The sequence below is a fragment of the Echinops telfairi genome, unplaced genomic scaffold (genome assembly GCF_000313985.2).
Source record: "Echinops telfairi isolate 266 unplaced genomic scaffold, ASM31398v2 ScPeMD7_5;HRSCAF=22, whole genome shotgun sequence".
Lineage (NCBI taxonomy): Eukaryota > Metazoa > Chordata > Mammalia > Afrosoricida > Tenrecidae > Echinops > Echinops telfairi.
The window spans coordinates 39,666,701-39,680,694 of NW_022103901.1; the positions used below are offsets into that span (position 1 = coordinate 39,666,701).

Genomic DNA, 13,994 nt, shown 5'->3' on the forward strand with positions numbered 1-13,994 from the left:
AACAGCTGGACACGGCAGTGGTTGTGAGGCAGAGCAGGGCCAACAGCTGGACACGGCAGTGGTTGTGAGGCAGAGCAGGGCCAACAGCTGGACACTGCAGTGGTTGTGAGGCAGAGCAGGGCCAACAGCTGGACACAGCAGTGGTTGTGAGGCAGAGCAGGGCCAAGCGGGATTTCGTTGTGTTGTATGAGGGCCTTCTGAGTCAGACCCAGCTTGGTGACAGTAACAACAGAAAGCTCTTGGACTGCCAAACCCCTCATGATGCATAGACAGGCATATTCTCGGGTTACTTTTTAAATTAACGAACAGAATGCAATAATTGAATGTGGACTCCTTCGTCCCGACCCAGACTTCTTTCCCCAAGGTTTATACCAAAAGTAGAAATTCTCAAATTCTCACACCCTGTTTGATGTTTTCAGAGGGTCTCATTTCAACAAGGGGCACCTAGACCATGCAAGGATATTCAAGTTTATCTGTATTTCCCATGACTGGAAATATGTAAAAAGAACCCTGTCGCTTGTTTGTTTCTTCCTCATTTGGGGCTTAGAGAGAAAAGGACAGTTACCGTAGCGCATCACATGGCGTGTTCAGTTGAGTCGCCTATTCTGTCTGGACCAGAAGGCTGGGAGCTACTGCCTTCTGGCTCCGAGAGGCACACCTGCATGTGTTAATCTCTTTCACCTCACAGCGACCCAGCCCATCTGAACATAGAGGTTCCGCGAAGTGAAGCGTGGATTTAGACCCTAGTTTGCATGTATTGAGGAGTCCCCAGGTGGCAAAGCAATTAGGTACTCAAATACTTATCATAGAAGTTAGTGGTTCACATGCACCCAGAGAGGCCTCAGACTGAGGCCTGGCTTCCCCACAGTCCCAACCACCACACACTGTAGGGCACAGTTCTGTGACACACAGGGTCACCATGAGTCGGAATCTACTTGTTGGCAAGTTTTCGGTTTTCTGGATCTTGGAGCCAAGTTCATCCTTGTTCTGGGGGGACCTCCTGGACTGAGTGACAGCTCTGAGGAACTGAAGAACGAGTCAACCGAGCAAGCCGCATCATGTGAGTGCTAAACAGATGCGTTTCAGAGGTGTGGAACCGCCTCTTTTACCAAGACAACTAAACCAGGTCTCCCCATCCATTTTGGACAACACAATGGTATTCAACGCTTGCAATAAGACACCAGCATTTTCTGTATTTTAATTATATGTGGTGTTATTTTTCTGCAGTAGTTTTTCATTAATTTCTCTGACCACAGAGATCTAACTCCATTTGTGCTCTCTTTTTTTTTTTAAGAGAGAAACATTGAGTAATACAATTTGATATTTGCTCTCTCACTTGAGTGTGTGTGTCCACGTGTATATCGTACTTCCTGGTGATTTACGAGAACTCACTAATGAGAAACAGATGTCCCCAAAGCCACAAACTGGAGTTTATAATACGATACTTTGTTGCTTGTGGGGGGAATATGAACAGCCTCCTTTTTCCTCCTTCCCTCGTAGGGAGAAGAAATTTTCCTGGACATGTTTGAAGACGAGTACAGGAGTATGACGGTAAGCACCAGCCTGAGCGCCCAGCCTGCGTGTGTTGGCTGCCACTCAGCCTGCCAGCAGCACACACTGCTGCCCCTGCTGCTCCACCACAGCCAGGCCTGCAGATGGATCCAGCCTCCCAGCACAGGCTGCACCCTCATCTGGATCAGACTCATTTTGATAGGAATTGTGATTTTACAGAGTTCTTTTCCCTATTTTTTGGCAATTATTTTAGGTTTGAGTTCCCCACCCCCACCCCCTTCTCTGAACCAGTTGAGGATAAACTTCAGACACTGTGTCTCTTCACCCCTAAATACAGTGCCAAGCTCCACTGAAGACTACGGACATCCCCTAACATAGCCTCAGGACAGTTGGCCACATTAAGGAAGTGTCTTTGACACAACAAGGAGCCCCGATGGTGCACTGGGTTAATTGTTGGGCTGCTAACCACAGAGTCAGTGGTTCAAACCCACCAGCCACTCCTCAAGAGAAAGAGGAGGCTGGCAGCTCCCATAAAGATGGCAGCCTTGGACACCTGATGGGGCAGTTCAGCTCTGTCCTGTAGGGTCGCTGTGAGTCATCAGTGGGTTTGGTTTTGTGATTTATTGACTCAACACCAGAGGCAGAAGAAGACCCTCTGTTGGTGTTGTGGCTTTCAGCAAGAGCATACATTAGAGCATTCCAGGGGAACAGGGGGGTGTAACATGTGGTGAAGAAAGCCGATGAAGCCCGGCTATCAAAAGATATAGCATCTGGGGTCTTAAAGACTTGAAGGTTAACAAGCGGCCATCTAGCTCAGAAGCAACAAAGCCCACATGGAAGAAGCACACCAGCCTGTGTGATCATGAGGTGCTGAAGGGATCGGTTATCAGGCATCAAAGAACAAAAAATCATATCATTGTGAATGAGGGGGAGTGGGGACCCAAAGCCCATCTGTAGACAACTGGACATCCCCTTACGGAAGGGTCGCAGGAAAGAGACTAGCCAGTCAGGGCAGTATAGCAATGGTGAAACATACAATTTTCTTCTAGTTTAAAGTGACCAGATTTTAACATTGGTAAAACGGGACACCATTGATAAAACTCAGATCCTGGCGAAATAGCCACATGGCAGCTGAAAACCATATACCCTAGCTTGTTGTGCATTCTTTCCAAAAAGAGAGTTTGTGTTGCTCAGACACGAAAATGACCTCTATAGGAAGCACGTCTGTTGACTGCAAAGGTGGTATGGGTGTGAGCAGCACACACAGTGATGCAGGCCAGAGTCCCAGGAAGTGGGAGATGATGCCATGCCTGCACTTCGTGGTCTGCTGGCCATTGTACTTGCCCTTCCTGGCGCTTCGTGCGCCCACTGATAGGGGACCATGCCAGGACCCTCTGTCCCCAGGGCAGGTGCCTGGCAGTGCCCGTGGCAGATGCTCACGCTTGTCATAACAGATGGTAACTCCTGGCTGGGAACAGGGCAGAGACAGAGGGGCATGATAGTCACAGGAAACAGCACAGGGCCCAGGGCCTGGATCGAGCCCCCACTTCTCCAGGCCTCAGCTTTCTCAGCCCCACCCGGGAGTAACACCCTTAGGGAGTTGCAGGCCTTCAGCTCTCAACCGTACTTTGTGTGCACTCTTAAAGAAGGGAGAGGGGGATGTTGTCATCGTATCACCGCACCCACTGAAGGGGAGCTGCCCCACAGGACCAGGCCCCTTGGCCAGCCCCTTTCCATCCCGGCCTGCAAGCAGGGAGGTGAGAGGGGAGACAGTGTCCAGGCTGTTGCTTCAGCTGGAGCAGAAATCTGCAGCGTAGAGGGAACAAAATGACGCCTGGCTCAGAGACAGGGCTAATCCCCTGCCTGCCCCAGCCTGGCCCCTGTGAGCAGCTATCCTGAGCTCTACCGTGCCGTGTTCCTGTTTTCCAGATGAAGCCCATGAACGTGGAGTACCTTATGATGGACGCTTCCATCCTGCTGCCCCCGACGGGCACGCCGCTGACGGGCATCGATTTTGTCAAGCGCCTGCCATGCGGCGACGTGGAGAAGACCCGGCGGGTGAGTGGGATGCGAAGCCCTGCCCCCTCCCAGGGCAGGAGGAAAGGGTCCCTGACCTGGTCTGGACGGTAGGTGGCAGCCACCCCCAGGCTTCCCCAAAACAAGGACTGAACTTCTCTTTCCTTTGGCCCTGGCATCAGTGCAGGCACCCACCCCAAGCTCTAAGAAGACCCAGTTGTGTAGACTGTGGGCACCGAGCCCAAGGAGCCCTGGAAAAGGAGCTCGGTGTTCAGTCTCAACCAGACATGCCTGTCCCCACATGCTGTCAGGGCTCCTGACCTCGGTCCTGGGGACGCCCCAGGAGCGGGCGAGCTGAGGTGCCCCCTGAGGAAACATGTGCAGACTGCAGCAGTTCTTGACGCCCTGGCGGAGCCTGTGCTCCTGTGACCAGCAGTTGAGTCTCCTTTTAAAACAGCTGCGCCTGGCAGCACTGCTCTTAGTCTCGTTGCCCAGTAAGGGCAGACTTCCTTTCTGGAGAAAACATTAGTCTCTTGTTTCCCTGTAAGGGCAGACTTCCTTTCTGGAGAAAACATTAGTCTCTTGTTGCCCTGTAAGGGCAGACTTCCTTTCTGGAGAAAGCCCCTAGGAGCACCTCCTGACAACTGACTGTTAGTGAACAACAAGGGGGACTTTGGTGCCCTCAGCTGTCAGCAGTCTGTGTCCACCATGTTAGTCCCCATGCCACCAGGGCTTTGAATAGCAGGAGTGACACTTTGCAGCCACCTCGGATGAGGATTCGGAGGCCTTTCTCCCTTCCCCTGACCAGTGACACCACCTCAGAGGCCTGAGACCAAAGGTTGTCAGATCCACATCACCTGCTGTCTGAGCAAGCCTGCCAAGCTCACCCAGGACCTGGCCTGTCCGAGGACCAGCCGGGCACCAGTATCTGTTGTGGATGACAATGTCTGCTCCAGATGTCCTTGGCATTGGCACCCACAGAGGACAGCTGGCAGCTGTGTATCAGCCTATCAGCTCCTCGATGGGGCCCGTCCTGAGCCTCTGGCTGGTCCTGGGGAGCTCCGGTGAGGGTTCTCCTCAGCTCTGGAAAAGCCCTCACTGTGAGGCTGCAGCGTCTCTGGACCAGACAGGGCCTGGCAGGCCTCGTCCCTGCACTCTGTCTTCTCCGTTCATGACTCATTGGGTTTCTTAACAAGTACATAGGCTGTATCCTCATGACAAAGTGGGTCCTTCTGTACGTCGGTTTCCTGTTTAATCTTCATAAACACATAGAAGGTAGGCACTGCTACTGTCCCATCTTACACAGGAAGAAACTGAGGCCCAGGGAGGCCAAATGAGTTACACCAAGCAAGTTACTTAAGATCACCCAGCTAGTAAGGGCCGAGCCGGGGTTCTTCCCAGCTAGTGTGGCCTCCAGAGCCTAAGCTCTTAGTCTCTCAAGCCTGCTGCTTCCCACTGCTACCTTCCTGGGACAGGCCTCCTCAGGGCTCGGCAGCAGGATATGGTTACCCGTAGGCTGGAAGTTAGGTGGGGACGAAGGCAGGTGATGCAAGAGGGCAGGACCTTACCAAAGGAACATGGTGTCAGGTCCCTAACCGTACCTGGGCAGGCTCCAGAGGGGATGGTTCCCCAGGTGGAAGATGGGTGTGCTAGGTGGCCAGGTGAGGCAAGGGCCCAGAGAGGCCCTGTGAGCACTGTGGAGCTGAGTGAGCAGTGGTGAGGTCAGAGAGCTGACAGTGCCAAGCCCACCAAAGGCCATGGCTGTGAACCATGTGGTCTACTTAATGACATCATGCCCTGCTTGGGGGTGAGGGTGGGACAGGTAGTCCTGACCAACAGCAGAGAAATAGAGCAACCACGGCAGAACCTGTCAGGCCCGCGCACAGCAGAGTGCCTGCCCTGTGGGACAGCAGCCCACCTCCCACACCACGAGTGGGATGCTCAGCCCATAGTGCTGATGGAAGCAGAGACCAAGCTCCCAGGAATGCCAGGGCGGGCTCTTGTCTGCCTCACAATCTCACCAAGCAAGTCTTAAATTGCAGGAGCAAAGCAGAAGCATGATGGCAGAAAAATCGAGTAGGCAGCCTCCAAGCGGAGCACTCCACCTTAAAAACGCTGGCTTTTCTGACTCCGTTTCTGCAGTGTTTCCACTGCTTACCTCACTCCAGTACCTTGGCCAGCAGGAATCACTCTGCAGCCCATTCAGCAGTGAGCACAGCAGGGTGCTTTGACTCCAAGCCAAGGGCAGTACCCAGTTCGCAAGTGCCCGGGGCCTGGTGTGCATCCTCTGAAGTGTCCAGAGAACATTCCATGTCATGCTTTTGGAATCAGGTGCTTGCTTTTTGCTTTGGGGTTGTTTTCCACCCATCTACTGCCCACCCAGTAGAGTTAACTTTTAGGAGGCTTTAACCCCCTCCCCAAACACACACACTTGAGATTCCTTTAGGACTTCTCCAAAAAGCTCAAACATCCTTCATAGTGAGTCGTTACTGGCTTCTAGAATAGTCACTCAGGCAGCCGTTAGTGAGTGCTGGATTCCTGTGACATGCCAGACACTGCTATGCCTGTGGGTAGGGAGTGAACCGGGTGAAGAACCCCTGCCTTCTGCACCTACCACCACACCGGAGAGGCTGATAAAAGAGCAAGCTTGTTGGCAGACTGCAGAAAACGGTATAAAGGAAAGAAGTGGCCGGGAACGAGGATGTGGTGTTGCTTTACAAAGAGCCATATCTTACCCATCACCAATCCATGGTGACCCCACTGTGTTCCAGAGTGGTCTGATTGCCAGGCATCTCTACCACGGCTCCTGGGGTGCTTTGAACCACCAACCTTCAGGGGAAGAGCTGGTGGTGCGATCCGCCCAGTCAGCAGTTAGAAATCACCTGCAGCTCCGCAGGAGAAAGACAGGACTTTGTACTCCCAGAAACAGTTAGTGTCAGAAACCCACGGTGAGTTGTTGTGAGTCAGCATTGACTCGATGGCAGTGAGTTTGGTTTGGTTTGGAGCTGAGGGCAAACTATTGGCACCACCCATGACCTGCACTGTAGATTGCATGGCCAGGCAAAACAGGTGTGTGGAGTGACTTTCACACTGAAACTTGAAGAGTGTGAAGGAGCTGAACTCCAGACCGAGGAAAGCACAGAGGCTGAGGTGATAAGTGCCCAGCCAGCAGCAGGATGCCCAGAGTGGAGTGAGGAGGGAGAGGAGACACGACGGAAGGCTAGAGAGGAGGGTGGTCCAGCACTGCAAGCAAGAGAGAGGCACCTGAATAAAGGCGTGCTTTCTCGCTTGTACACATTTTGGTAAATCACGCCATTCACTGTTTCACCTGGACCAGGAAACAACCTGGTGTTCAATGGAGCCAAGGTTGGCGTTGGCTAGGACTGCGTCTTCCTGCGATTCTCCATCAGAGCCCATGAAGACGCCCTGCTTGGCAAAGTAGAAGGTGAGCACAAAGGAGGAAGACGTCCACGAACCGATGGACACAGTGGCTACATGGGGCTCACACACAGCAGCAAGGGCGAGGACGGCTTGGGACCAGGCCCCGTGTGGTTCCGTTGTACAAGGGTGGCCATAAGGTGGAGCTGTCTGAGCAGCACAGCGGGGACATATTGTTGAGCGTTTCCTAGGTGCCGGCATAGAAACACCAGGTACGACCAAAATAGCAAGAATGGCCTCAGCACCCCGAGCAGAGAAGGGAGTTCACTTTGACGTGAAGGTCTCTGGAGTTCAGGCTTGTGCGGGACCCTCCCATGTGTCGGGGCAGTTGGAAAAGCTATGAAAAAGAACACTCGCTGGTGAGCCAGACCACCCACCAGTTAAGTCCCAACTAGGGCTGTGTGACCTTGAGCAAGTCACTCTACCTCCCCAGCCTCAGGCTCCCTGTGTGTCTGACCTCACGGCTCTGGTGCAGCCTGACAGACTGGCTGTGCAGTGGTGAGCCCTGTGCCTGGCAGAGCCTGAGCACTCGGGAATACTGGCCACCAGCGCAGATCATTCTAGCATCTTAATGAGAGAGGAACCGGCTATTCAATGAACTGAATCCACCCAAGCTCCATGACTGACATCCTGAACCAGACACTTCTATCATGTGATCTTGGGCACCGTTATGCAATCAATGTATCTGCCCGAGGTTTTATTTGTCCCTGCATTCTGTTTCCCGGTTCCCTTGTAAAATTGTTGTTAGCTTTTTAGTTTATCGCTATTGACCTGGAGGAAATAAGATGTTTTGCCTACTTGTTAGATGTGTATTATGCCTCAGAGACAATAAAATGGTGTCTCCTAATATTTTGAAAGTAGAGGGGAAAAAGATTCCCGGTTATCTCGTCACTGTAAATGGAGAGCGAGGCATTTTTGTACTTTCATATGTCACGTACTTTGGACAGGAGACACCAGTCCCTGGAGAAAGCCATCATGTTAGGTAAAGTAGAGGGACAGCAAAAAAGAAAAAGACCCTTGAAAGTTACACAAGTGGCCACCTAGCAGGGAAGCAACAAAGTCCACATGGAAGCAGCCCACCAGCCTGTGTGATCCTGAGGTGTCGACAGGGATAGGTATCAGAAGTTCAAGAACAAGCAACCAAATTGACGTGAAGGAGTGTGGACAAAACCCACCTGTCACATAATTGGACAGTCCCTGACAGAAGGACCACCTGGACAGGATGACAGATCTAGGGAGCGGTATAGCACTGATTAAACACATAACTATCCTCTAGTTCTTTAATATTTCCTCCCCTTACTATTATGGTCTTTGTTTTACCTCATTACTTTTGTTAGACCTGTGTGTGTTCATTTGTACAATTAAGAGCATTCTATGCATGAAAACCAAGATAGATAGCCGTTCAGAAACTAACAGTTTTGAAAATAATGATGGCAACATATGTACAAATATGCTTGATAAAATTGATGTATGGATTGTTAGAAGAGTCATAAGAGCCCCCAATAAAATGATCTTTTAAAAAAGAAACAGTAACAGTAACGGGAGTAATGATTCCCTGAGGGTACGGGAAGAGGGGGTGGGGGAGGGGGAGGGGAAGCTGATAACAATGGTGACTGTATAACCCCACTGGAAGGGAACAAATAACAGAACTGTAGATAATCCGATACATTGGATGGTGTAAGACAGCAGTTCTGACTGTGGGTCATGACCCCTTTGGGGATCAAATGACCCTTTCATAGGGGTCGCCCAATTCATAACAGTAGCAAAATTACAGTAATGAAGTAGAAGCGAAAATAATTTTTTGGTTGGGGGTCACCACAACATGAGGAACGGTATGAAAGGGTCACGGCAGGGTTCCTCAAACTTTTTAAACGGGCTAATTTACTGTCCCTCGGACCTGTTGGAGGACCGGGCTGTAGTTTAAAAAAAAACTGAACAAATTCCTATTCACACTGCACATATCTTATTTTGAAGTAAAAAAACAAACGGGGCAAAAACATCCGGCGGGCTGGATAAATGTCCTCCACAGCGCATGTGGTCCGCGGGCCATAGTTTGAGGACCCCTGGGTCACGGCATTAGGAAGGTTGAGAACCACTGGTGTAAGATATGGCAAATGATGATAATAATATATAATATAATATGATAATAAGGGTTCCTGGGGGGCAGGGTGGGGGGGTGAGGGGATAAACAATTATGAGGGTGACACAGGACCAGGCGGCGGCGTTCTGTTCCTTTGTATATCGGGTCACTGAGCGTCACAGCAGACTGACCTGCACCTAACTAGCACCTTCCAGTCTCTGTTTGCAAACTCGCCAGGGGTGTCTCCTGGTCACGCCCTCCTCTCACTCCCACCTGCATGGGAGTGCACACTACCATGTGCGCTGGTACTTTTTTAATGACTCGGATTCTCTTCACTGTGACCGCGGCTGTCATTTACGTAACCGCTTCCCTGGCCGGGGACATTTCGGTTGCCTCCTGAATTACGTTATTTTTGAACTGCAACAAAGAGTTTTGTGAATACAGTGCTTTCTTTCTTTTGGGTTATTTCTTTAGGATAAGTTCCCAGAAGCGGAATTTCTGGTTCAAAGGGTATGGATGTGTGTGTGTGTGTGTGTGTGTGTGGTGTGTGTGTGTGTCTACATGTCTCCAAATTGCTTTCCTGGTGGGTTGTGGCCTTATTTAATTGCTTCAGCACTCTTTTAAGAACGTGGAATTTCTGGTTCAAAGGGTATGGACATGTGTGTGTGTGTGTGTCTGCATGTCTCCAAATTGCTTTCCTGGTGGGTTGTGGCCTTTTTAAATTGCTTCAGCACCCTTTTAAGAACGCCTGACTTTTACAGGCTTGGTGGGCATCTAACCTGAGTGGCAGTCCCCCAGATTAAGCAGTTCACTAATGCAGCAGGGGGAGCAGGGGTGCAGGTGTGAACAGAGCCCGTGTCCCTGGCCTGCCCAGGGCTCTGTGCTGTCCCTCATCATCTCGTTGCACCACCTCTATGGTGGCCCTGTGAGCAGGAGGCCTGAGGCGGGAATTTGTGTAACTTGCGTTGGTCTCAGGTTGAGGCAAGGTCTGCCTGAGTCCAGATCTGTCCTCCTGCCAGCCTCACTGGACCATTTCCCGGGAGCGCTCCTTGCCAGAATTTGCTCACCAATGCCTGGATGCAAAGAAATGGGAAGAATGATGCTCCTCTTCTGTTTGAGCGTGGCACCGTCACCCCTTCCACCACCCAGTCAGCTCAGCCTTCCAGGGTCAGTCTGCTGGCATGCTCTGGGAGTACCTGGAAGAGTGATCACTTGTTATTTTTTAGTAATACCTTTAAATTGGCATATCCTCGTGGTACAGAAAGCTTCCTTCATGGAGCAAATGGTTTGCACTCATGTCCCAACCTGAAGGAGGAGTCATGGTGACGAGGGGGAAAGCTCTGCTGAGCTGCTCTCCAGGAGAATCCAGCCTTGGAACCCTGCACAGCAGTTCCCCCCCGCCCTCGAGGGCTGCTGTGGGCCAGAACCCACAAGGTGACCAGCCTTGGAGGCTTATATTGTAATGTGTACGTGCTAGAAATGTCTTCCATTTGTGGCTCACAGAACAAATTTTTATCAAATTCCAAGCCTCCTCTGTCTTTGAAGGCTAGCTTTTCAAAATGAAAAGCTAGTGTGTAGAAGCCTCATAAACACCCATTCCCTCCCCCACCCCTTGCCCCAGACTGTGGCCTGCTTGGTTTCTTTGCCTTCAAAACCCCATGAGGAATGGTTTGGACAGAAGTAAGACTTCGTTTGACTGGACCTGATGGGGGATGGGTTGCTTTCTCTCCTTCCGTCATCCTGAGGCCACGCCTTCTCGTCAGAGAATTCTGGCTGTAAAACATGTCCAGTCTACCCACATCCCCACCTTGGGCGTTCTGAAGCCCCATGGGCCATCCTGGCTGTTTGAGCTTCCTTATGCTCCTGGTTAGTGGCAGGCCAAGGCCCAGGCCCCACCCAGCTCTGTGGCTTTGAAATAGAAGCTGCCTTTTTCTCAGGATCGTCGCAGGTGTCTTTATGAGGCCTCTGCTGTGGCCAATGGGTAAGGATGGCCAGAGACTAGGACCACCAGTACCACTGTCTTCCAAAAGCTGCCCTTCTCCTGGGTCTCAGCCCACAGGTGAAGCTGCTGCTCCAGTGCCACAGGAGGCCATGAACGCCCAGGTCTGCCCTGGTCCTGCCAGGGACTTTCTTCCTGTTCAGGGAGCACCCTTGCTGTGGAAACCCAGCCTGGGCTGTACCTTTGGGCCTACACACAGGCCCCAAAGTGTCCCCTGCCTTCCCCAGTGCCGTGGCAGTGAAATGACCGCATCCAGGTTGGCCTTCTCTTCTGTGCCCTGTGCCGCCCCGAACCTGGCAGCATCCCTGCAGGGCCCAGGCAACCAGTCCATTTCACAGATGAGGAAAGGGAGCCTGTGGAGGGCAGCTGTCTGTCTAGTGCCAGGTCATTCCCTTCAGCTCGACACCGCAGCCTGGCCCCAGGGGAAGGCCTGAGGTGACTGTTTCTGCTGACTGCCCCTCTGGTGGCTGGGCCAGGCAGCCCCAGCCAGGACTCAGGAGGGTGCCCTTGAGGCAAGGCTGCACCCACAAGTGCAGGCTGCTTCTGCTCAATCTGCTGGCTTCCAGGGTCTGGCTGCTGCTGTTGTCCGCTCTCTGGAGATGCCTGGTGGTGGTTACTGCGGGTTCCCAGCAGACACCTCTCTTGTGCCTGGGAGCCCTGTGCCAGAGGGGGACTGTCTTCCTCCACAAAGCAGGCTGAGAAGCCTGGGAACCAGCCTGTCAGCACGGCCCAGGGAGGGGACATAACCCTGGGAGGGCCTTGCTGGCTCCAAAGCCCACAAGCACCTCACACGTTCTATAGCACCCCCCCCACACACACACACACACAAATACAGTAGGTGGGACGGTGGTGAGGCACTTTTGCTGGTGGCTGAGATTTCCAAGTTCCATGCTGGGTTAGTTGGAAAAGGCTTGGCTTCTGTCCTCACAAGAAGGACTTAACCTGCTTCAGTGAGACGTGGGGGCAAGGCCACCAGGACAATGGTGTTAGGAAGGTCACACGGCGTCTGACAGGCGACAGTTTCTTCGCTGGGGCAGGGTGAGCCCATGCTGCTGCCCTCTGAGGGTGGACCTGGCTCTGCTGGGCGCGGTGCACTCTGGGGTTGCTGCTTCCCCTCTCGCATAGAAAGCAGCTGTGATTGCTGCCGGGGGCTCCGTCGTTGACTCTTCTCCTGTCTGCACCCCCATCCAGGCCATCCGGGTGTTCTTCATGCTCCGCTCCCTGTCACTGCAGCTGCGTGGGGAGCCCGAGACCCAGCTGCCGCTCACCAGAGAGGAGGACCTGATCAAAACGGATGACGTCCTGGATCTGAGTGAGTCAACCGTCCTGCAACACCTACCCTCCCACTCAGTCACATGCAACCTGCTTTGGTTCTGGGGCTCATGACCAGTGACTGTCAATGGGGACATTGGAGAAGTCCAGGGGTCTGCCAGGGGCTCTGCTCCCTGCAGACCAGGGGAGACGTGCTGGTGGGCTGCCCAGAGGTGGAATCACTGGGGGCACGAGGATCCCAGCCCCCCATGCATGATCTCTGTGGGTTTGGTGTGTTTGGGGTTTCTCCGTGCTTCCATTATTCAGCAATCAAAGGAGAACTCACAAAGCAAAGGGTTCAGGTACAGGCCAGGATACTGGAGGTGGGAGCCTGCGACCTGGGGCTGCTTATTTAACCCCTCGAGTCATCTGGTTCTCGTCTGTGCCCAAGCGACACCCAGCTCTGGGCACAGTCTGCACTCGTGAGCAAGCTGATGCTCTGTGGACCTCCAAGGGCCCATAGCGAATGAGGTTGGGAGAGAGAAAAAGCCTCTCAGGCCACCGTGAGACAAAGAAAGGGAAGCTGTCAGGGATGTCTGGGAGTCGTTCTGCCATCCTTCAGCCTGGCTGGATCTGGGGAAGGAAGGCAGTGTCGTCAGGAACCCGCTGTGCACCATCTCTGCCTCCCTCTGCCCCTGCTTCGTCCTTGAGATGGCTGTCCCCGACGGTGACAAAGTGGCCACTGGCAGCTCTTTCCCTATAACTTATGCCAGAACCCAGGACAGGGCTGTCATCGGACTGACCGGACACATGGCCATCCCTGAGCCCAGAAGTGTTCAGAGCCATGGGAGTCCCAATTGGCTAGGCTGGGGTCATGTGTCCAGTCCTGGAGCCAAGAGGTGGGGACAGTTCTTTGTGAAGCACATCACCCAAGAGTGAGGCCGGACGTGGCCCTGGGAGGAAAACCCTAGAGAAGGGGTGCATGCTGGGTAGGAAATGAGGGACCGTTGCTCACTGTCCTATGTAGCCAGAGTACGGTCATCATCATTTTAATCAGCTTTATTATGATATTATTTACATACAGTAAAACTCATCAAGGGTTAACGTACAATTCAGTGACTTGTGACAAAACTTGTGTAACCAGCCATCATAGTGGAGAACGTTGAGGATCAGCTGTGGAGCCAGACATCCCTGCCCTGCTCTGCATGGCCCCAAGCCCCGCGTGCCCCTCCCCCGGCATCCATTCCTTGCCTGTAACATGGAGTACTGCTTCCTGTAGCACACGGCTGTTGTGAGGCTTGCATGACATCCATGACCGAGCAGTAAAACAAAAGCCATCGTGTTGCCTGTGACTCGGAGCAGCCCTGGAGTCAGAACAGACGGTGCCCACACAGTTCCCTGTGCGTGGGTCGAGGCCCCGAGGGGTATCTAGGCAGATTCACCGCCACCTTTTGGTTAACAGCCAGCCATTGGCAGTGAACTGCTGGGGCACCGAAAGCACCCAGTGCCCTCCCGATGCCCACAAGCTTCGCAGAAAGTGACGCTCACCATGGCACCTGGTTATCTAGCCTCCTAGTCTTGCGGTCTTCCTACCTTCCTCCCGCCCCTTTCTTGGAAGAGCAAGCATTGTGTCCCCTCTGTGCCCATTCCCCCCTGAGAGATGACCATGGTGGTTTCCATTTAAATGGCTCCAGTTGA

At 52.8% G+C, this 13,994-nt stretch overlaps 1 protein-coding gene across 8 annotated transcripts in view; it reads left to right on the top strand.

Annotated features, from left to right (window-relative positions):
* The window catches only part of CLEC16A (C-type lectin domain containing 16A), a 197,043-nt gene that overhangs the window by 95,191 nt on the left and 87,858 nt on the right, over positions 1 to 13,994 (top strand). For all 8 annotated transcript variants that reach the window (XM_045285553.1, XM_045285560.1, XM_045285563.1 and 5 more), the window contains 3 exons: positions 1,501 to 1,551; positions 3,442 to 3,570; positions 12,237 to 12,357. In XM_045285553.1, coding sequence (XP_045141488.1) covers positions 1,501 to 1,551; positions 3,442 to 3,570; positions 12,237 to 12,357 — 301 coding nt within the window. The remainder of the gene's footprint in view (positions 1 to 1,500; positions 1,552 to 3,441; positions 3,571 to 12,236; positions 12,358 to 13,994) is intronic.